Source organism: Penicillium manginii, assembly GCF_028828005.1.
Source record: "Penicillium manginii strain IBT 31320 chromosome Unknown utg000005l:1.0-5665137.0:1.0-5668048.0, whole genome shotgun sequence".
NCBI lineage: Eukaryota > Fungi > Ascomycota > Eurotiomycetes > Eurotiales > Aspergillaceae > Penicillium > Penicillium manginii.
This window is the reverse complement of record NW_026643106.1, coordinates 1,284,056-1,306,392: the sequence shown is the minus strand read 5'-3', so window position 1 is coordinate 1,306,392 and position 22,337 is coordinate 1,284,056. Positions and strand designations below refer to the sequence as shown.

General features: G+C 47.8%; 9 protein-coding genes across 9 annotated transcripts; 4 read left to right on the top strand and 5 right to left on the bottom strand.

The window, feature by feature from the left end:
• Positions 1-318: 318 nt before the first annotated feature.
• Positions 319-1,816, top strand: N7533_006870 (hexose carrier protein; the record flags this gene model as incomplete). The annotated part of the gene is made up of 3 exons (XM_057103520.1): positions 319-442; positions 508-834; positions 900-1,816. 3 exons carry the CDS (start codon positions 319-321, stop codon positions 1,814-1,816), a joined length of 1,368 nt encoding a protein of 455 aa, XP_056958477.1.
• An 89-nt stretch (positions 1,817-1,905) lies between these two features.
• N7533_006869 (fungal specific transcription factor domain-containing protein) lies at positions 1,906-3,637 on the bottom strand (the record flags this gene model as incomplete). Its single annotated transcript, XM_057103519.1, has 2 exons — positions 1,906-3,361; positions 3,444-3,637. 2 exons carry the CDS (start codon positions 3,635-3,637, stop codon positions 1,906-1,908), a joined length of 1,650 nt encoding a protein of 549 aa, XP_056958476.1.
• Positions 3,638-4,183: 546 nt separating this feature from the next.
• Positions 4,184-6,396, top strand: N7533_006868 (DNA topoisomerase 3; the record flags this gene model as incomplete). Its single annotated transcript, XM_057103518.1, has 7 exons — positions 4,184-4,270; positions 4,321-4,521; positions 4,572-4,750; positions 4,816-4,985; positions 5,039-5,361; positions 5,420-5,556; positions 5,613-6,396. The coding sequence occupies 7 exons, from the start codon at positions 4,184-4,186 to the stop codon at positions 6,394-6,396; spliced, it is 1,881 nt and encodes a 626-aa protein (XP_056958475.1).
• A 230-nt stretch (positions 6,397-6,626) lies between these two features.
• On the bottom strand, positions 6,627-7,433 carry N7533_006867 (uncharacterized protein; the record flags this gene model as incomplete). Its single annotated transcript, XM_057103517.1, has 1 exon — positions 6,627-7,433. One exon carries the CDS (start codon positions 7,431-7,433, stop codon positions 6,627-6,629), a length of 807 nt encoding a protein of 268 aa, XP_056958474.1.
• Positions 7,434-9,029: 1,596 nt separating this feature from the next.
• Positions 9,030-11,123, top strand: N7533_006866 (sugar porter family MFS transporter; the record flags this gene model as incomplete). Its single annotated transcript, XM_057103516.1, has 4 exons — positions 9,030-9,405; positions 9,495-9,571; positions 9,635-10,871; positions 10,939-11,123. 4 exons carry the CDS (start codon positions 9,030-9,032, stop codon positions 11,121-11,123), a joined length of 1,875 nt encoding a protein of 624 aa, XP_056958473.1.
• Positions 11,124-11,458: 335 nt separating this feature from the next.
• On the bottom strand, positions 11,459-12,195 carry N7533_006865 (DUF4149 domain-containing protein; the record flags this gene model as incomplete). Its single annotated transcript, XM_057103515.1, has 4 exons — positions 11,459-11,625; positions 11,697-11,985; positions 12,060-12,093; positions 12,164-12,195. 4 exons carry the CDS (start codon positions 12,193-12,195, stop codon positions 11,459-11,461), a joined length of 522 nt encoding a protein of 173 aa, XP_056958472.1.
• Positions 12,196-12,559: 364 nt separating this feature from the next.
• N7533_006864 (ATP-dependent DNA helicase 2 subunit KU80) lies at positions 12,560-15,231 on the top strand (the record flags this gene model as incomplete). The annotated part of the gene is made up of 11 exons (XM_057103514.1): positions 12,560-12,688; positions 12,739-12,793; positions 12,856-12,922; positions 12,973-13,040; positions 13,094-13,262; positions 13,315-13,375; positions 13,438-13,941; positions 13,993-14,378; positions 14,436-14,641; positions 14,695-15,164; positions 15,214-15,231. 11 exons carry the CDS (start codon positions 12,560-12,562, stop codon positions 15,229-15,231), a joined length of 2,133 nt encoding a protein of 710 aa, XP_056958471.1.
• Positions 15,232-15,501: 270 nt separating this feature from the next.
• On the bottom strand, positions 15,502-16,700 carry N7533_006863 (Qc-SNARE protein; the record flags this gene model as incomplete). Its single annotated transcript, XM_057103513.1, has 2 exons — positions 15,502-15,553; positions 15,613-16,700. The coding sequence occupies 2 exons, from the start codon at positions 16,698-16,700 to the stop codon at positions 15,502-15,504; spliced, it is 1,140 nt and encodes a 379-aa protein (XP_056958470.1).
• Positions 16,701-16,955: 255 nt separating this feature from the next.
• On the bottom strand, positions 16,956-18,306 carry N7533_006862 (SIP1 domain-containing protein; the record flags this gene model as incomplete). Its single annotated transcript, XM_057103512.1, has 2 exons — positions 16,956-17,964; positions 18,095-18,306. The coding sequence occupies 2 exons, from the start codon at positions 18,304-18,306 to the stop codon at positions 16,956-16,958; spliced, it is 1,221 nt and encodes a 406-aa protein (XP_056958469.1).
• Between the last annotated feature and the right edge of the window lie 4,031 nt (positions 18,307-22,337).

Sequence of the window (22,337 nt, the reverse complement as noted above, 5' to 3'; positions counted from 1 at the left end):
GATGAGCATCGATCATATTACGTAGTAACAACTTGAACTCAGAATGGCCAACTTCTTCGTCATTTTGATATCTCTTGTGGTGGCACTTGGGGGGATTTGTGTACGGCGTGGATTCAGGTTCGGGCAACCTTTGCTTGAGCAGGCAGATTGATGGCAGCTGACGGAAATGCTTCTAGGAATCATTGCAACCACTCTTGGTCATGACACATTCAAATATGCTATGCTGGGCCCAACCGGGGTCAATGCCTCCTTGACAGGTTAGTTGAACTACAGCTTATATTCTGCTATTTATTGAATTTAAAGCCGAAGTGTCTAACCATGTTGCATAAAGGTGCTATTGTGTCTTTATACAATGTCGGACAGGCTGTCGGAACCTTTGCGGCAGGATATTTGGCCAACAAATTGAGTCGACGTTGGACAATTTGCATCAGTGCTGTAATCGGTATGTCTACAGAAGTTTACAACACGCATCAAGTTGTCATTTAAAAGATCTAACATGCATGCCAGCTATCATCGGCGGTATCTTACAGACTGCCGCTATCAATGCCGGCATGATGATTGCAGGCCGATTCTTTGCAGGGGTCGGTTGTGGCATCATGCTTACCATCGTGCCCGTTTATATTGCCGAGGTCTCACCTCCCGATCAACGCGGCATGATCGTCGGTCTTCAGGGATTTATGATCGCCATTGGCTTTTTTGCAGCGAATTGGATCGGTTACGGAGGTGCCTATGCAACAGGAGATGCTCAATGGAGAATACCCCTGGCCATGCAAATCCCCGGGCCGCTGGCATTGGCGATCGGATGTTGCTTTATCCCATATAGCCCCAGATGGCGTAAGTCCAGCCACCCATCTTTTATCACATGTTGCATTTATCCCAGTTGCTGAAAAACCCCAAAGTGATTCAAAAGGAGCGTTACCAGGAAGCGCAAACGGTCTTAGCCCTCATACATGGGAGCTGTGATGATGGTATCGTGGAGCAAGACCTAGCCCAGATCCGAGCTCAGATCCACGCAGATTCCAGTCAAGTCACCTCTTTCAGGCTCGCGGTGACAAAACTGCTCTCCCGTCAATACTTGCATCGCACCTTGATGGCCTGTTTTATTCTCGTAATGGGGCAATTCAGCGGATCGTCCGTTATCCAGAACTATCAGAGTAGCTTCTATGCAGCTGTTGGATTTACTGGAAAGACATCCCTCCTGATTAGCGGCATCTATGGAATAATGGGCGTTCTCGGTCAGATAATTTATCTCTTTATTGCAGCAGACAGGTGGCCAAGAACTCGAACATTATGGGTGGGATCGATTTTCCTCTCTGTGATGATCGCAGTTTGTATGGCTTTGTCTGCTTTCTATGGGAGTGCAAGCACCGAAAACATGAGTGGTGCTCGTGCAGCAATTGCCATGATCTTCTTATACTCCTGCGGCTATGCAGTGTTCTTCAACGGCACTATCTGGGTGGTCCCATCAGAACTGTTTCCTTTCTTCCTCCGGTCGACAGGCATGGGCCTAGCGGTGTTCTCCAAAGCTGTATCGGCAATTGTCTTATCTCAAATTACGCCAACCGCGTTGGAGAATGTTGGCTGGCGGTATTATTCTCTGTTTATTGCCACTAATTTCGTGGCTGCGTTTGTCTACTTTTTCTTACTTCCAGAAACAGGAGGAAAGACTTTGGAGGAAATTGCGGAACTATTTGGGGACACGCTGGCTATCGACCCATCCAAAGACATGAAATCTGAGGATGGCATGCCTCCTGCGAGAGACATTGCCCAGAAGTCAGAAATTTCTGGCGCCTTTCATGTAGAAAAGATTGTCTAATTGCAGTAGCAGAATCTTTGAATCGTATCCCTATGATTTGGGCAGTTCTTGTCTTGTATGTTGATTTTGTTTGACGATGGGAAATAGCATTAGCAACTATCTTGGACTCCTTGGGATTGATCGTCTAGAAGCCAACTCAGAGCACTATCAACAATTGCTTGGCCACTCATTCCCTGGCTACCTATCAGTCGTGATAGATCATTATAATCTGTAGTGCCAATCTCAGACATCTCTGTCCCAGCAGGCTCTAGTTCCTCGGTATCTATGACTTGGGAACCCGGGTTAATCGCAGTCGTAATCCCTTCCACTGGATGTATGGGGTCTGTCACCACTATATCCGTACCCGGGGAGGAGAGATTGGTATTGTCAACTTGAATGAGTCTCTGTGAAAGAGTCGAAGTATGCTCAGTAAGAAATCGTGCCATCCAGCTATCCAAGGCAAACGGGTTCAGCAATGAGTCTTTACAGGAGTTCTGAAAGATTCGCAAGTGGGCGACCTGAAGTATCACAAAGTTAGCAATGCTTCGTGGGGGACTCGTGATGGTACGAACATGATACTCGACAACACGCCAATATAATTTCAGGTTCATTAGATATTGAAAATTGGATACCAGCCCGTCTCGCGCCAGATTTCGTTCCGGCTGATCGTCACTGAAAAGCAGAGTATGGAGCTGAACACTGGAGCTGATGACTGCAATATGTCCATAGATGAAGTAAATCATCTTACACCCTGGTGTGGTCTCTGAGTTTCGTAAAATATTGGAAACGATGGTAGCGCTCTCTTTGCATTTTGCCGCTCTGCTAATAGTAGTAGACCGTGTGAGTCGAGAGTCCAAAAAGGGAAAGAAGAGCATCTGACGAAAATGATAATAGCCAATATGCATTGATAAAAATATTTGTCCCATTTTCTTCCCAATCATATGCATAAAATTGTCGTAGTTGTAGATAAGGGTTGGGGGTAAGTCCTCCGCCCAACGATCGAGATCGTGCTCAAGAATTGCGGCTTCTTCACAATATTGATGAAATTGGATCGAATCTTGACTGAGACGACGTAGCAAAGTGTTGATTTTGGTGAATATGTTCAAAGTTTGAGCCATCTGAGCCCACATGCCATATTGAGGAGGAGGTGAAACTGGACCCTCGAAGAGATCTGGGCCCGGCGTACGAAACTCTGCGTCGTCAATCTTTGGTCGGTATATCGGCTCATAGAAGAAAGAAGTAGGTTCCATGGCCATATCTGAAGCAGACCAGTGACTAGCAATCTGGATAGAAAGCCACGTTCGACGATGTTCCTCGCGAAGCACCGGAGTTGTGAAATTCTCATGGGGTACGAGATGCGCATGCAGACGAGCCATCCCAATATATACGTACTTTCCATGAGTATTTCCTTCTCCGCCGAAGTAATATCCGACCAAGAGAAAACCTTGTACAGTCTCCAGGTCCGGAGACACCATGTTCTCGTGGCAATAATTGATTGCTTTGGTTGCGTATAGCTTTCCGCGGATATACGGGGGAATATTGCGAAATATTGAGTTATCAGAATAGCTAGTAATTGATAATTAGTCCACTTAGTGCATAGAAATGTGCGGAATTCCCAAGGGGTGGTCACCGAGCAGCTAATGCACACATTGCGTAGACATGGACCAAAGGCGCCTTTCCATGCTTGAGCCGATGCATGAAGCTCGGCTCATGGAAGACGGAATGCGCAATATTATGGATATAGTTAAAGTAAAGGGAAACAAGCTCGACAAACAACTCTGGCGAGTTTAGAGCAGCATTGCTTTGCTCCTCATTATTCGTTGTACTTGGCGGGAAACCCATCGTTCCATCCACCCGCAGAAGATTGCGGGCGAGGCTGCAAGATTGAGATAGAGATTGACAAAGTTGACAGCCTTCTGATGTGGTAGCAGGAACACATCGTCTTTTCCGGGTACTATGATATGCCTATATCAGAACGTGACTCATTCACTGGTAGGTACAACTCACCGGCAGGTTGCACATGCTCCGGCTCTCGCTCTTTTTATTCCATCGCCTGCCATAGTATCAAGGTAGAAATGTCAGACTCTTGGGTTTTGTGAAGGCAGCATACTATCATTAATGTTGGGCGGTGATGAGGGAGAGCCGACATTATATACTTTCCCTGTATGTATGTAATGATAATACGGCATCTCATCCACAAACCCTTGGGAATGTATGCAAATGGTGCGTATGGTATGGTAATGTAATGTAAGAGGGACGCGACTTGTCAGGCGCGTTGAAGCCTGAGGCAGGAACACGCCCCACTGAAGTATTTCCCGGTTGGGACGAGACCCTTTTGCAGTTGTGTCTCTCTCTTCACATAGTCTGATCGTGTCCACCGGAGTCGCCATGGCTCGGAAGATTCTATGTGTGGCAGAGAAACCCGCCATTGCTCGTGCCGTAGCCACGCACATGTCGGGTGGCTCTTTTCAGACGGTAAGTAGCTCAAACATTGCGACGAGCAAGTGACTGATGAAGGGATGCAGCATGCAATCCGTGGAAACCAATACGTGAAGAACTATGAGTTTGAATTCAATTTTGGAGCTCCTTGGGGGAATTGCTCCGTGACCATGACTAGTGTGATTGGTCACCTCACTGGCTTGGACTTCGAACGTCAATACAAGGGCTGGCTATCCTGTCCTCCTAGCTCTCTGTTTGAGGCTCCCGTGAAGGAAGAAGTTGACAAGGTACGATTACCTTCTATTCAATTCATCTAAAATAGCTAATCTTCCTGAAGGACAAGCTGCCAATCGCAGAAAACATTCGGAACCAAGCGAAATACAGCAAAGCTTTGTTTATCTGGACTGATTGTGATCGCGAGGGAGAGCATATCGGCTCAGAGGTTCGCAATCAGGCAAAGACTGGCAATTCCCGAATCGAAGTGAGACGAGCTAGATTCAGCAACACGGAAAGGGCGTAAGTCAATTCAATGGCAAAGGAAGAAGAACCTGCCCGGCTGACCGAACTATCCTGCAATTCAGACATGTTCTTCGAGCTGCGCGAGAGCCGGTAGAGCTTGATGAGTTCCAAGCCAATGCCGTAGCTGCTAGAATCGAGCTTGATCTTCGCATTGGAGCTGCTTTCACGCGCTTGCAGACCCTTCAACTTCAGGCTGTCGCGGAAATTTTAAAGGAGAAAGTCATCAGCTATGGTAACATCCCTCGTTCTCGAATCCCATGGGGTCTATAGTCTAATTAATTCTAGGGTCATGTCAGTTTCCCACTCTAGGATTTGTGGTGGACCGTTATCTACGAGTACAAAACTTCAAACCAGAAACTTTCTGGGGCATCAAAGTCATGCTCCAACGAGAAGGGAAAAAAGTCAATTTCCTTTGGAAGCGAGTTCACCTGTTTGACCGTGCAGCCGTGATCATGATGCTGGAGCGTTGTCTATTGGCAAAGAAGGCAAAGGTCACGAAAGTGAATCAAAAGCCCAAGAGCAAATGGCGGCCATTGCCGTTGACAACTGTCGATCTCCAGATGATGGGCAGTCGCTTTCTCCGGCTGGACAGTCAGACGATTATGAAGGTAGATATTAGCATCGCATCCATTTGAATTGGTCTCGGGATTATTGACTGTTTGATAGGTCGCCGAGGCTCTATACACCAAAGGTTTTATCAGCTACCCACGTACCGAAACCGATCAGTTTGACAAGGCAATTGATCTCAAAAAGCTTGTGGAAAAGCAATTTCCGGATAATAGATGGGGACAGTATGCTAGAGAGTAAGTATACGCACATGTGTCGCCGAGAGGATTCTTGGATATTAACTCCCGTGCAGACTTATGGACGGAAAATTTAGAACTCCCCGATCTGGTCCTCACAACGACAAGGCACACCCGCCGATCCATCCAGTGAGCTGGGTCAATCCATCTCAGTTGAACGAGAATGAGAAGAAGGTTTACGAATTTGTGACACGCCGATTCCTCGCTTGCTGCTCTGACGATGCGAAAGGCAAAGGCACGGAAATTGAAATCCTATACGGAGAGGAGATATTTCATGCCAATGGCTTGATTGTTTTGGAGAAAAACTACCTTGATGTCTATGTTTACGATAAATGGGAAAGCAGCCAGCAGCTCCCCAATTTTGAGAAAAACGAGATGTTTGAGCCCACAGAAGCCAATATCTCCGAGGGCAAAACCACAGCCCCAAGCTATTTGACGGAACCTGAGCTCATTGGTCTCATGGATGCTAATGGTATTGGAACCGACGCGACAATGGCCGAGCACATCGCGAAGATCAAAGAAAGGGAATATGTGGTTGTGAACAAGCGTGGCAGTGGCCGCAGCAGTATCGAAGAGCTCATTCCCACTCGCTTAGGTATTGCGCTGGTAGAGGGCTATGATAATGTTGTGGCGGGTCTGCCGAACAGCATATCGCTCAGCAAGCCATTTCTGCGAAAGGAAATGGAGCTGAGAATGCTTGAAATATGTGCCGGCTCTAAAACTCGACAGGAAGTGGTACAGCAGAGTCTGGATATGTACCGAGAGGTGTTCATCCATACACAACGACGGATTGCGATGTTGAAAACTGCTTGTCGGAAATATCTCGTTGATCAAGCTTGATCATGATGGCTTGGGTATTTTTTGCCGTGTCGATCTACGTCAACGGCCTGTACTCCTATGATAAATGAATAACGAGTGGAATTTCTTTGATTTGGTCGCTATATGATATCTTTCGGTGTCCCATGCGTTCATGAATCAGCGCAATAATTAAGATTCGAACCCGCCGGTCAATGCGGCTGGCTCCAACTCTATGAGTCATTTCCCATGCAGTTTTTTTCTGGGAGCGCATATCAGTCTTCTCCGGTACTAGCTCCATCGGTCTCAGAGGTCTCAAGCGAAGCCTCCAAAGTCCTCACAATGTCCGAAAGGGCCTTGGAGGTTTCTCTGGGGAGTTCCTTAAGCTGCTCGTGGAAGCTCTTCCAGCGTGCCATAGCTTCGTCTATTCGATCTGGGTTGGTGAGGTCCTCCAAATCTTGCAACCCGCTGTCAAACCTTTCAAACTTCGCATGCAATCTCTGGATCGATTCCTCGACCTTTGCAAACTTCTGATTCGACTGGCGCAGTATATGATTACCTATCACGGGTAGAGTACCTGCGTATAGGTACAAGAGCCGCTCAATGTGTTCGCGCTGGTCATAGTGGCTCTTGATCTCGCTGGCGCGGTCTTCATTGCGGTACAAGATTAGCTTCACCAGAATACCAAAATTGACAACCATCAGAACAAGCACGACTCTCTCGAAGGAATGCTTTTGTTCTCTCCCTAGCTCATTCAGTGCCAATGGGGATGGCAGAGACTTTGGGATTCGAATCTCGGGCGCAATAGAGCTATCATTGATGGAAGTTGGCGGATAAAAGATCCCCGGAGCTTTATATGTATGGACTGGATGCAGTGAACTTGGTATGCCCAGGGCTGCGGAAGAAACGTTGACTGGCAGAAGATCACCCAGAGCATACGCTGAACCGGCTAATTGAAGGCTGCTTAGTGTGCGCTGGGCGAGGGAGCTAGGAGGCCGAATGCCGGTGAATGGGATTTCTCCGTAATGATACCCCCAGAGACTTGAACCCACGAAAATGATAGTTGGGAATATGGCTTTCATGTTAATGGCTGTAATGGGGCTTTTGATATGTCAAAAAGTAGCTTGGTTCCCAAGGTTCCACATGCTCCAAGGCTGGCTTTGGCTAATTTTCTTATATTGTTCAGAAGCTCAGTAGTTGCAGTCGGCCCCTTTCAAGCATTATAGCTCAAAACACGCCTTCAAATAAGCAATGGTAAGAGGCGTGCCAATCAACGAGTGAAGAGTACATCCCATTGACTAGAGCTCTCGGATATGCCGCTGGCCAGTTTTACTATATTCTTTGATCTGGCTATTACTATGCAGAGACACTGCAATCTCGCTCTCTGCAACCTACAAGTGTTTGTACATGATACGACACGTCATTGAATCAAACTTACTAGTATGAAAAAGTCACATTGGCCGATAATGAAGACGACGTTTGCTACGTGTTACGTTGTCTACTAGATATTCTCTTTCATCTCTTCCTTTGCTGCTCCAATCACTGCCATTATCGGTATGTAATCTCTTGCCGTATCACACGTCCACTACTAGTGACACTTTTTTTTCTAGAACGCCATGCGACCCCATCTGCCACAAACCTTCTTAGCATTATGGCGTTTGTCAGAGTACTGGGTATGAAGTATGGATTAAACTTGCTGCGGGGGCGGGCTTGGCGCCGGAAGGCGTTATTCGGCGGGGGTTCCGGACGCCATTGGACTTCTTTCTGGCAATCCATTGCAAAAAGCCTGCTTGAGAAGTTGATGACCCCAGTCCGCTCCGTCAGTGGCGCTGATCCCCAAGCGATAACCCTGGGGCCAAAAGAACAAGACATGAATGGTTCTGACTTCAAACTCAGAGCGTCAAAGGACGCAGAAAGACTTGGGCCCCCATCGTGTCAGCCTCTTCGTCGAATTGCGATGGCTGCTGCAAAGAGCCGTGACGTAATCGACAAAGGCGGCCTGCATGATAGGCCCAACCGGCGGTGATCATTTCCTGGATGTTTACCCACGATTCGTGTTGCTTGAAATTGCTTAGTCCTGAGGGGTTTCACTTGGCTCGGGCCAGTAGTTTCGCGTGTTGGTTCTATGTATTACTGCATCAGGCCTACCATACAAGCGGCATCGATTTGCGTCGTGATCCACCCAGCGTGGGGTTCCATCTGGCGACCCACCCCATACTATGTAGTATCTCCGCATGGCCCGATGACCCAGCGAGAGGGTCGTGCCCCCGATGCTTCTATGACCTCTCGGACAATAGCTTACGTGGTGATTGACCAGGATCTGACAGGGAAGATACGCCCCATAGAGTCATATCAGGCGCGGTAAAATGGATCTGACAGGCTAGTTTCCATTTGCGGTCCATACCGAAATGAAGACACAAAGAAGAAATAATTGGCAAGACCTGATTCGACATTTCTGGTTCCAGCGACGTCTATAGCGCAGCACCTGTGTCTATGGATGAGAACTAGTGTCAAAGGCACAAGGCATAAAAGGCTGATGTCCCCAGAATCCTATTTTGCCCCCGTTTTCCTTCTGAATGCGTGAATTATTTCCCCGCATTGTCTCTAAGCCGGTCTTCTCTGGTATCCGGGCAAATATCTCACGTATTCTGCTGTTTTCAGCACTCGCATAGCCCATCATGGCCAAGGAAAAGGCCGAGGATCCGATTCTAAAGACCAATTCCAAGGTTGAAAACCCACCATCCTTTACTCACAAAGAGCAAACGGATTATGGAGAGCCTGACTTGGAAAATCGTGGGCGTGACCACATGAATGCTGTCTTTGAGAATCCTCTCGCCGGTATTCCACGCGAGCAACTCTTCAAACAAGTTGAAGAATTTTGTCAACAATGGGGCCTTATGTCAGATCTGGAAACCTTTAAGAAAGGTGCACTTGTCTCACAGGCTCCAGAGTCTGCGGCGATGCTGCCGGAGCTGACTGACTCAGAAAGAGAGGCCTTGGAGCGTGAGCACACGCACAAGTGGAGCCAGCCATTTCAGCTCTACTTCTTAGCAAGTGAGTTGCGAGCGATATTCTGCGAGAATATTTACAACCTTCGCCTCTCAAAAAGAGTATAAGATACTAATAATGTCATTTGCTTCTAGTTATGTGTTCTCTCGCTGCTGCCGTGCAAGGCATGGACGAGACTGTCAATAATGGCGCTCAAGCTATCTACTTGAAGGTATTTCTCGTCACACTCATTCATTGAGAGTTGAATTGAGTGGCTGATTGATTAATGATATAGCGACTTGGTATTGAGAATAGTAACAATCTTACCGGACTCGTTGTTGGCGCTCCTTACTTGGCTTGCGCGGTTCTTGGCTGTTGGCTAACCGAGCCACTCAATCGATACTTCGCTCGTCGGGGTACAATATTTATTTCTTGCTTCATTGCGGCTGTTGCCTCAATCTGGGAAGGTTTCTGTAATTCATGGGTGAATCTTTTTATGGCTCGGTTTGTTCTTGGCCTCGGCATTGGCTCAAAGTCTTCGACAGTCCCAGTCTACGCTGCCGAGTGCTCTCCGGCTCCAATTAGAGGTGCTCTAGTGATGATGTGGCAGATGTGGACGGCATTTGGTATAATGCTTGGAAACATCATGGGTGTGGCCTTTATGAATGTCGGAAATGACCTGAACTGGCGTCTAATGCTCGGCTCGACAGTGGTGCTTCCATTGATTGTCTGCACTCAAGTCTATATGTGCCCTGAATCTCCGAGGTGGCTGATCCAGCATGACAAGATACCCAAGGCTTATGAAAACTTCAAGATCCTACGTCCCACTGAGATCCAAGCCGCTCGAGATCTCTATTACGCCTACGTGGGGGTACAGCTGGAGCGGAAAATCAATAAGGGCAAAAACTTCTTCACTATGTTCATTGAGCTTTTCACGATCCCAAGAAATCGCCGTGCCACTCTGGCAACCTGGATTGTGATGTTCATGCAACAGTTTTGTGGCGTTAATGTCATCGCCTACTACTCGACGACTATCTTCCAGGACTCCGGGTATGGATTGTCCAATGCGCTTCTGGCCTCCATGGGTACTGGTATTCTCAACTGGGTATTCGCCCTCCCAGCCGTTTTTACCATTGACACATGGGGGCGTCGCAACCTCCTTTTGTTTACCTTCCCGTTCTTGGCTATCTTCTTATTCTGGTCCGGCTTCTCCTTCTGGATCGAGGCCGACGACCCGGAAAGTAAGAAGCGAGTGGCGATGGTAACTACTGGCATGTACTTGTTCGAAGTATTCTATTCCCCTGGTGAAGGGCCCGTTCCCTTTACTTACTCCGCCGAAGCATTCCCTTTACACGTTCGCGAAGTTGGCATGTCATGGGCCACGGCCACGACCTGGTGTTTCAACTTTATTCTTTCCTTTACCTGGCCTCATCTCCTGACAGCATTCAAACCTCAAGGGGCTTTTGGCTGGTATGCAGCTTGGTGTATTATTGGCTGGGTTCTAGTCTTGCTCTTCGTTCCAGAGACCAAGGGTGTGTGCTTCTTCCTATCCTTCTTATATCTCAAACCGAGTCAACTGCTAATCAAATATTTGCATAGCTCTTACACTAGAAGAACTGGATCAAGTGTTTTCTGTCTCAACTAGAAAGCATGCTTCATACCAACTGAAAAATGCTTGGTGGCATTTCAGGGTCTGGGTTCTTCGCCGGAAGCTGGAACCGCTCCCAAAGTTCTACCAGGGTGCCCAACACCTTGCAGAAGTTGGCAATGCTGCCTCTAAATGAATCAGTATTATTTTACTTCGTGGTAAAAGGATCAATCTTAATGGTCTGTTTCTGCAACTTTCTTGTGCTAACAATGATTGTTGACGGTTTTACGCGTTTTGATATTGTCCAATTTGTTGTAGAAAATTTTCATTATCAGGAATGCGAATACACCGACAAAATTGAGGAGTCGAACAGGTCGGCACTCTCCACAGTGGTTTTAGATAGGCTAGCAGCACCCTCAATTTGAAAATCGGACCGTTCGAATATAATACAGTATGCAGTTTGTTCATTATCTGTTGGGTGTACTGTGTGTGCCATGCTATGTTCTGCAAAATTGAGGGGCGTTCCCTACTTTACTCCAATCTCTTGCTCAGAACAGCACCGTAATAGACTGTTGCAATAAAGCTAACCATGTTGACAAGGCTGGACATTCCATGGATACGTCCGAATCTCTTGTTAAGGGCCACCATCTCCTTGGAATGGGGAGCAGGGTCGTAGCTCCGTTTGCCATCGCGGGTTTCTGCATGGGTTAGCTGACCATTACCATGCAACATATTACTCGACATTCCAAAATTTGAAGTAGACACTTACCCTGATGCTTGCGCTCCCGCATGATCTTGGTTGTTAGGGGGCGCAACACAAACATGTTGATCAAGCCAGTGATGGCAACAGTGGCCATCGGCAAGAACGTGTTCAATCGGTTCTCGGGGGCCAAAAGCCCAGAAACACCGAGCGCTTGGCCGCCTCGGCTAGCTGTCAGAGCCACGACGACTGGAAGCGCGGTCTGCATGGAGAAATAGACAGGGAAGATGGCGGTCTGCAAGCTTGCAAACTGCGGACGCGGCAGAGCGCGGAAGGCCACGATCCCGCCTACGAAGGACTAATAAAGAGTTAGAAAGGTTTTTTGGGTTTATCCATGGCGAATGCTTAGATAAAATGGCGCGTCAGACATACCTGGAAGAACTGGGTGCCCAGCAGGGTACCATAGCTGGAAGGTTGTCAGTACATGATTCTAGCCCCGAAAGCTGCTACTAATAGTGACTCTTTGGACAACAAACCTCAGAACGTGATAAGGGCGAGGATCATTCATTTTGGTGTATGACTACAATCCGATATTGAAATTGGGAAATAGTTGATATGGTGGCAGAGTTTAATCATATTGAGTTGGACGTGGGGATGGATTCCTATGGGGAGTGGGACCACCCGACTTGATAAAGCCACGTTCTCTTCAGTGGGGATATCCCGTATTACCACAGCCGTAATTACAATTCTAGATTAATTCCACGTCCAAATGACTAATCACACGCTGATCAAGTGATGTCATGTGCTCGCGCGACAGCCTAAACGAAAAAGGAAATATCACGCGTCTGCCTGGCCCTACACTAGGAGCCTCATTTGTCTTTTTCACCATTTTGTTTTTCCACATCTCCCTTTCATTGCAGTGCTCAGATCCAATGGCTCAAAAGGAGGCAACTATCTACATTATCGACGTGGGCAGGTCCATGGGCGAACGTCGTCATGGCCGCTCCGTCACAGATCTGGAGTGGGCCATGCAGTATGTCTGGGATAAGATCACCACCACAGTACGCGTTTTCCCTTTCAATATTCATGGCAATCACTCACCAAATTTCAGGTCAGCACTGGTCGAAAGACAGCGAATGTTTCGGTTCTTGCTCTGCGTTCAGATGGTAGGTATTTCCATGCAATGTCATTTGTTTCCGCCCAGGCAAGTCTAACTAGACAAAACCAGAAACATCAAATGAGCTTCAAGAACACGCAGAGAACTCGAACATCTCTATTCTTTCAAAATTAGGACAGTATGATGCCCATTGTTTCCTGACCAAGTACACGACTGACCCTCGTCCAGAGTTCTCATGCCTGATATCCGGAACCTGCGTGATGCCATCAAACCCAGCAATACAAACCGGGGCGATGGTACATGAAACCCCCTCACTATGGACAGAAACGAGATACTGACTCTATTCAAGCCATATCTGCCATTGTCGTTGCTATTACAATGATCAATGAGTTTACCAGAACGCTTAAATACAAGCGGAAGATCGTCCTGGTCACAAACGGTACTGGGCCAATGAACGGCGATGGACGTGAGGAAATCCAAAAGAAAATCGTCGGCGATGGAATTGAATTGTGTATTCTGTAAGTGGTTGACTATTCGTTACTGTTAGAGTACCCGACTGATTTCATCCAGGGGAGCTGATTTCGATGATCCGGAGTACGGGGTAAAGGAGGAAGATAAAGATCGCCACAAGGTGATATTCACCTTCGCAAATATGGCTTGGGAATTCTGCTAATTATGTCTGCAAATTCACAGGCAAAAAATGAGAACCTGCTTCGTGAATTCGCTGAAGGCTGCGAGGGAACCTATGGGACCCTAGAGGAGGCTATCGCTGAATTAGACACGCCTCGCATCAAAGCCGTCAACCCCATGCCATCTTTCAAAGGTATGCTCAGACTCGGTGATTCTCAAAAGTACGAAACAGCTGTGCAGATTCCGGTCGAGCGCTATCCCCGAACATATGTCGCCCGCCCGCCGTCTGCCAGCTCTTTTGTCCCTGTCTCCAAAGCTACCCAGGATGAGGAAGGAGACCCGAAGCCAAGTCAGGGTGATGCTCTTACTGCTGTGAGAGTGGCACGGACTTACCAAGTTGACGATCCGTCTGCGGTTGGTGGCAAGGTTGATGTTGAACGCGATGACCTCGCAAAGGGCTATGAATATGGCCGGACAGCTGTTCACATCAGCCAAATAGATGAGAACATTACGAGATTAGACACATTCGCATGTCTAGATCTCATCGGCTTCATCAACCAGGATAAGGTACGACACCATAACTCGATCGGAACTTCGACTTAACTAATTGCTCTCTAGTACGATCGATACCTGCACATCTCCAATACCAACATCATCATTCCAGAACGTGCGAATGACAAGGCCTCTCTGGCACTGTCTTCTTTCATCCACGCCCTACACCTGTCGTCTTTCTATGCTGTTGCTCGAATGGTCACCAAGGAGAATCGAGCTCCTATGGTGGTCCTACTTGCACCGTCCATCAATGCAGGCTATGAGTGCCTGGTTGAGGTACAGCTGCCTTATTCGGAAGATGTTCGATCGTATCAGTTTCCACCGCTGGACAAGATTATCACCGTATCTGGCAAAATTATCACCGAGCACCGAAATCTCCCAAATCAAGACCTTCAAGAAGCAATGGATAATTACGTTGATAGTATGGAGCTTGACCATAAGGACGAACTTGGGTGAGTAGTCTGATCAGACGACACTGGTACACAACTGACAACAAGAATCAATTATAGGAATGATGTGCTGCCGATCGACGAATCTTTCTCTCCGCTATTGCACCGCATCGAGTCGGCAGTACGATATCGCGCAGTGCACCCAGACAATCCCATTCTTGAGTCGCCTGAAAAACTCACCAAATTCGCCCACCCTGACGAAGAGCTTGTGAAAAACTCAGCGTCCTTCCTTGACGACTTGATCTCTAAGGCTGATGTTAAGAAAGGTACTTATATTCCGATTTAACTCACGGACTTCTTGCTAACCACATTGCTCCAGTTCCTCCGAAGACAAAAGGACGCAAGCGCCAACGCGAAACGGAGAAGCCTCTTTCGGGTCTGGACGTTGACGCTCTTCTCAACCAAGAGCCAAAGCGCGCCAATATCTCACCCGATAACGCTATCCCGGAGTTCAAGCAGATGCTGTCTCGTGCAGAGAATATTGAAACCATCCATGGTGCCGTCAAACAACTTTGCACCATCATCGAATCACAGATCAAGAACAGTCTAGGCGACGCGAATTACGATCGTGTTATGGAAGGATTGGGTACTCTGCGTGACGAGCTGGTTGACTACGAAGAGCCTGCTCTTTACAACGATTTCCTGCGCTCTTTGAAGTCAAAGATATTGCAAGAGGAGCTAGGTGGTGATCGGCGAGAGCTGTGGTGGCTGTTGCGACGAAGCAAGATTGGTCTTATTGACGGAAAGACCTCTGATCGATCTGAGGTTTCGGAGGAAGAGGCAAAGGAGGTAAGTACATCAACACCAAGCTCGCAAGGTGATACTAACGCATCCGCAGTTCCTCTCTGCGAGTTGAAACTCCGGGTATGAAAAATATGGACTATGAACCGCAAGCATTAAATTGCATTACTTTTAGCACTACTCACGAGAATGGATCAATTAATGACCCCAAGGAACCTTTATGATCTTGTAAATTTTCAACACTATCAACACTTCACACGTAGGGTATAGTAAACTAAGATAACAGCAATGTAGCACCACGCTCGAAACCCTCCTGAATGTAAGAAAAGAGCGCAATCTATGACAAATTTCGGTAGAGGAAGGATATACAGCTTTCGCTTGATCATTATGAGATCTTGCCGATGCGCTTTTTGCCAACATCGAGCTTGGCTTTGAGTCTAAAATAGTAGTCAGCACTTCAAGATTCGAGCAGTTCGTGATCAGCGGGGAAACGAACCGATCAGTATCCTCATCCGCCAACCTCAACAGGTCATTATGCACTTCCAGCTCTTCATGGATAGCCTGCCCCAGCTCCCTCTGTCTGATGATAATCTTCAACAATTCATCCACGTTCTGATCCTGATCCTGCATCGTTTGTTTTTGCAGCTGGAGCACGCCCTGGTTATCAAGCTCACGCGTCCGCTCAGTCTCTTTACCCAGAACTCTCCCCGAACGAGCGGGTGTTCGGCGCCCACTATTTGCGCTATTTATTTTCCCAAAAAGTTCCTCTTTGTCCTTATTTGGCATCGCAGCGACCGCGCTATCGAGTCGGGTCTTGGTTGCCATGGCTTGCAACAGGTCTTCCAGGCCATCTTTTTCCTTGCGCGCGTTTATGAGCAAATCTTTCCGTCGGCGCAATTCACCTTCCCCCAGACTGGACGATGGAGACTGGCCGCTTTGGGATACACGGCTGCTAAGGGTCCTCAAGCCTTCCTCCAGGTGTCCGAGCATCGTACCCGCGCGCACAAGACTGCTCTTTGCCTGAGCGGAACTCTCATGTTGCCTCGAAGGAATAGTCTCTTGGTCACGGCGAGAGAGTTGCAGGCGGGCGTCGTGTAGATGTGTTCTCATGTCGCGGTGGTAATCGAGCCATAGTGTTGGGTCTGTGATCTGCCCGTTTGAGGCGGAGCCAGGGTCTGTGATCGCGGCATGTAACCGGTTGGAAGTGTTCTTTGCGCCATTCGAGGAGGCGACGGCAGCTGTGGGGAGGTTCAGAAATGTCCGCCAGGCAGAAGAGGTGCGCCAGCGGCTATCGGGTGATTCATTGATTGCTTGGAGGTACTCTTCCAGCCCACGGCGGCGATCTTCTCGAAAGCTTTGGTTCGAGACTGTGTTCGAGAACCAGGACTTTGAAGGGAGGGGCACTGGCGGTGGTTCGCTGGTCTGGGTAATGAGGGAGGCGTGAAAAGCGGAGAAGTCGGAGTAGCGCTTGGAGACAGTGAAGGAACGAAGAGGGAGGCGAAGAGTGATGTGGTAAACTGTGTGAGGAGGGGATGTGGGTGAGAGACTGGTGGTTGGAATGGCGATCTCGACGGTGGGCGCCATGGCTGGTGTAATGGGATGTAGGAAGAGAAGCAGGGAAGAAGGGAAGAAGCTATTGACAGTCTACGATGGTCCCCGGGCCACACGCATGACGCAAGGCACCCGAAACGGTTTAGTCCCGTCACGCTCAAAGTATACAAATGATCTACTACTGTACGAGTTGACAAGCTGCCAGTTGCTGATGACTCTGCAGCAAACATGAAGTGAGTATGGTTAATAATATTGTACAATTTTGCAAATGGGGTATAAGTTTAAAAATCAGGGTGGAGTTTGCGGCCCAGTCCAAACCTCTCGTGCCTCCAAGAGATCTCGCTGCCCAAAGAATTCGCCCACAACGGTGATGATCATATCAAGCATGGCACGGATCTGTTTCACCCGAGTCTCCCGATCGGTATTATCATCCGGTATGGCGTCTTCACTATCTCGTAGCCTGGCCTGTAGCCTCGCCTTTGCTGCCGCCAGTTCATCTGGTCGGTCGGCATCACTAGCCATCTCCACGTCATGTGTATCCAAATATTCAGCTTTGTGCTCCGTTGATAGAGTTGCTGGTTCCTCTTGACCATCTTGGTAGGCCTCGCCGGGGATTGAATCTTCGTAGGCCTCCTCCTCTTCGGCCTCCTCGCCCGCCTCCTCTGCCTCTCGAACCTTTTCAAGTATCTTCGCGGCGCGTTTCCCGAGATCACGTATCTCACCCACTTCCTCTGTAGAAAGTTCTCCAACTTCGCGACACTTTCCCAGTAGGCCCCATATCCAGGCACCCAGGCGCCTTATACCCGCGGTATCGCCACTTCGTACATTATCCGACAGCCCCCGCGCGATCACCTGCAACACACTCAGCACACTCTCCGAGTCCATACAGGCAAGCTGCACCATCTGAGGATCAACCACAAGGGTCAGGCGTCGCCATTCCTTGCGTGCCGGTGCGTGATTTCGCGGGAGGCTGATAGGGTGTGAGTCGTCGAGGCCGGCGATCGCCGCGGCGGGAGGGCTGCACCTCAAGGTGGATCGGAGGAGTAGAAATCGGTGTCGGAGAAGGTTATAGTAGGAAGCTTGAGCTTCGGGGTATACCTTTTCAAGAGATGTGGGCGATTTTTCGTCGGAATTTGCGGGGGCGATGTAGGCTTCGTCCATGTAGAAACCGGCTTTGAAAGACGATTTTTGCCGGTCGCGTTCACTCGAATTCACCGGAGCATTTGAATGAGATGGTGCTGGGCCCTTTTGGAGACCTTCGGCGATGAACAGCGAGGGCATTGCGTTCGCTTCGGATCTAGATTGGATACCATCAGGTCAGAATCAAGTCTGCGGTAGGGGGGAAAAAGATGGAATGGGACTGGGCTGAACGAGAAGAGCGTTCTTTAGCACGCGCTCTGGCATCGGCTTTAGAGAGGGAGACTCACCGGACCATGCGTAAATACTCCAATCCATCATCTGCTGGGCCATAGAAGAGCTCGTCTCCAGCGTCGTCCAAGCCTGGGAACGCATTTTTTTGGCCATAGACGGGGTGACTCCGTGGCTGTTCATGGGAAGTCACTTCATCGCTGGCATCCTCGTGTATACGAGGGCGCTTGGGTGCAGGGGCCGACATGGGTGTTTTGCGCTTGTCCGGCATTGAAGGCGTTGGAGTTGGAGAAAAGTCAAGGTAGCTTAGTGCAAGGCGACGACCTCAGCTTTTCTCCCATAGGATCCCTCTGCCATGAGTGGAGCCCAGCTTATCACCCCCAATTTTACGATAAGCTGGCCCTCCCGTGTTATCAATGCCAAGAATTACTATAAAAAAAACGTCAAGATGTAAAATGTAAATTTGTGGCTTCATTTTTATTCTGTTAAGACGACGCTTCAGCAGGTTCGTGTAGGATGCCAAAATACCCTGGGATCTAGATTCGAACCCTAGACCTTACCGGTCGTTACCGTCTCATAAAAATCGACAAAAATCGACATAAAATACGCTCTTTCCAATCTGAAAAACATCGAGGAAACCTTAAGAAGATAAAGTCATCCGCATCAACAACCCATCACCTAGGGATGAAATGCATAGCAACAGGGGGGATTTGAGTATTATTGAAACTAGAATGTGTTTTTCTCGGGCTTAACCATTATGATGGCAAGTTTGGAAATGTGAAAATATATGAATTGGGGATTTGGGGGGGTTATTCGGGATGTATGCCCACCTGGGCAGGTGACGATGATGGTGGTACTTTGCCTAGGGTGAGTAGACCATATATATGTCGGACGCAAAGGGTTTGTTTCGCATGCTACGTGCGCTGCCTCCAAGCGATGATTTTTTTCTCGAAAAAAAAACGAGAAAGTCGAGAAAATTCAGGAGAGTAATCCCTACAACTCAATTCTATCTTAAAAGACATGGGGCAAATTCTGCGCGTTGGCGTCCACGAGTTGTGGTGCATGAGGGAGATCGGGCGCAAAGGCATTTCTACTTGTAAGAAAGTAACATATCGCCCACTCCTAGTATAACACCACCAAGCGATTTTTTAGTTGTATTGATGTTCTGGTGTAAATTGAGCGCAAACGGCATTTCTTCTAGTAGGTAACATGTTCACCTACGATGTCCCAAGTGAGTTTTCACTTTTGAGAAAATCATGAGAAAAATATGACAAAATTAAGAAAAATAAGGAGAGTAATTCGACTATTTGGGAACTCTTTCTTAAGAGAGATATAGGTGGGAAATTGTCGAGTTAGTGTTCTGGTACATGGTTCGGGCTCAAAGGCATTTCTCACGGACTAGTAGTAGGTAACCTGCCCAAGCGATTATTTACTTTTGAGAAAAATATTGAGAAAAATATGATAAAACAGAGAAAATTCAGGTGAATGACTTTTTCATAGGAGTTTATTTTTTTTATTTTTTTTTCTTTTCAAGGTCTGGGTGGAAATTCTCCAAGTCGGTGTTCTGGGTACGTGGGTGAGCTGGCAATAGCTTCATGCATCCAAGCTCTCCAGACATGCAGTCAAAATTAGCAGTAAGCCTTGGTGGTACAAACGCACGGGCCAATTCAAAAAGGACCAATGATGATTGTGGAGACCCCAGATATTTTTGAGGACTATTTTTAGAACAAAGTAAAGTGGATATCTCCACTCGATCAAGATCTCCCTGGAGGTCCCCAAGGGTCCTTGACCCACATACTATTTTGAGATACGGAGGATCAATAAGAATTGGTATCAAGGGGTAATAGAAACAACTGAGGGTGAGTGGCGTAGTGGTATATCACACCACCTACTGCATTAAAGCGAGTCCTCAGTACCTTCCATGTTGGGTGTTCAGGCACAATGCAGCATTGGAAGGTGGGATCACCGGTGCACCTGATGTCCTCAGGAAAAGCCTACGGTTTACCGTATGGCAGCATCGGCTCTCAAAAACATCCTTCGGGGGTTTTATAGCCTGGACCAGCCCCTCGGGGCTCGGAAAGGGTGAATCTTTTACCCTTTTTTCTTCTTTCCTCATGACATTCCTTCAATTGTTTATCGAATCCAAAAATTGGACCGACCACCACATCATTGACTGGCATCTTGACAACCTTTCGCTCCATTCGACTCCATGACCCATTAGCGGAATTGATCTCCGTTTCTATCCCCGCCCGGTGATTCCATACCATCGAATTCGCGTTTGAGCGGTCTTCTCGAGAATCATGTTCATGGTACATTCCAATCTTTCTACCGCGAATCATTTCTCAACACCAGCAAACACCTTTAGTTTCGGGAGCGAACAAGCTACCCCAGGCATCTCCTGAGTATGCCCGTCTTATTTCTTGCACTGCGAAGAGAAATTCATTTCCGGCATCAGTAAGGCAAAGATGGAATTACAAAACGTATTGACGCTCCTCGATCATTCCAGTGCCACTTTGGAAAAACAGAAATTGGAGTTGCGATTCAAGCGATTCGCAAGAGAGCAGAGAGTAGAGAGCAGTAGTCACAGTCTGTGTTGTCTTGACACACGGTCAGGCTACCCTATCTACTCCCACCTCCCGAAATTATCTGTGAGAATGACACCTGCTAACACAGATCCCTGCCATCCTCGGCCCTTCGGCACCTTTGGCACCTCGACACCACCGACCCCCCTAGTCCACTCCCGCTCGGCGTACAAGACGGAGTGGTGAAATCACCAGCCCATGGCCCCGGTGAGGGAGTCAGAAACGTGTCCATTCCAAGGCCTAGCGCACTAGGGTACGACTATCTACGGCTTTTTCTGGTTCAATTTAGGGTGGCATTAAGTGGGGGGTGGGGGGGTCGAAAATGAGGACACACCACGGTTTAGCGCAGGTGCAGGATTTGGAAATGGCATTTGGATGACATTTGGATGATATTTGAAGAGATTTGAGTGGGAAACTAGCCAGTTGAACCATGGGGATATGAAATTTGGGGCATGTATGGCCAAAAATTAGCATTTAGATAGCATGGCATTGGCCGACTCAGACTCGGAGAGCCCACTGGCGGCTAAAATTCGAGTATAGTGCATCTCTCTCCCTCCTCCCTGTTGCTTTAACGCAAACAATAATACTAGCAATAGTGTCCCGAGCGAGTCCTATATAGACGTGGCTTTTAGACTCGCGAATACGGAAATATCAATTACCATTTGAAAATGCCTCAAGATCATGGCCCCATGACGAAGAATTTTCTCCATCTCTAGACCCAAACCGGATCCGGCTACCATTCAAATGCTAGATATCCAAACGATATTTCTAGTGTAATAAGAGCACCACTGATAATCCGGACATAGTTTGCCAGACAGAATTTCTGAAATTAAACGGGCGGCGCAAATGTTCCAATACTGCTGAGGCCAGTACATGCACACGAGGCCGCAGAGCAGCAACAGATGACAAGCCCATGAGTTTCTTTTTTTTTTGTAGAGGTAATGGAAGAAAAGATATGGAAGGATAAATGAGTAAAAAATCGAGTAAAGGAGAGAAAATTCAGATAATAAATATTCGATTCTTAATGAAACTAGGCCATGATGAAAATAGGGGGTTGGCTTCTCATAGAGCCCCCACAGTGTATAGTTGGACGGCCACATACTATTTTAAGAAACGGAGGATCAATAGGAACTGGTATCAAGTGGTAATAGAAACAACTGAGGGTGAGTGGTGTAGTGGTATATCACACCACCTACTGCATTGAAGCGAGTCCTCAGTACCTTCCATGTTGGGTGCTCACGCACAATGCAGCATTGGAAGACCGGTGCACCTAATGTCCTCAGGTAGCATCGGCTCCCAAAAACACCCTTCGGGGGGTTTATAGCCTGGACCAATCCTTCGGGACTCGGAAAGGGTGGGATTTTTGCTCCTTTTTCTTTTTTTCTTTCCTTTTTTTTCAAAACATCCTCTCAATTGGTTATTCCCAATTCCAAAATCTGGTCAATGCCAAATAACAGTGGGGCCTGGGGGAGGTGGAGCGGACTTTGAATTGACAGGGCTGGACCGAAGCTGTTCCTTTAGGGTCTATAAGACCCACTATGGTGCACGGGGGGGCCCTTGTTCTGCATGATGTATCTAAACATCCAGCAGATGCGAAGCACACCTCCTTCTTATTGATTTTATTTCGCGCGAGGGGATTGTTTCGAAAGCATGGAGGTGCAGATCGAAACAGAAGATATCAAATTAAAAGGTCGTTCCTTGCAATTCATTTTTGATCTTC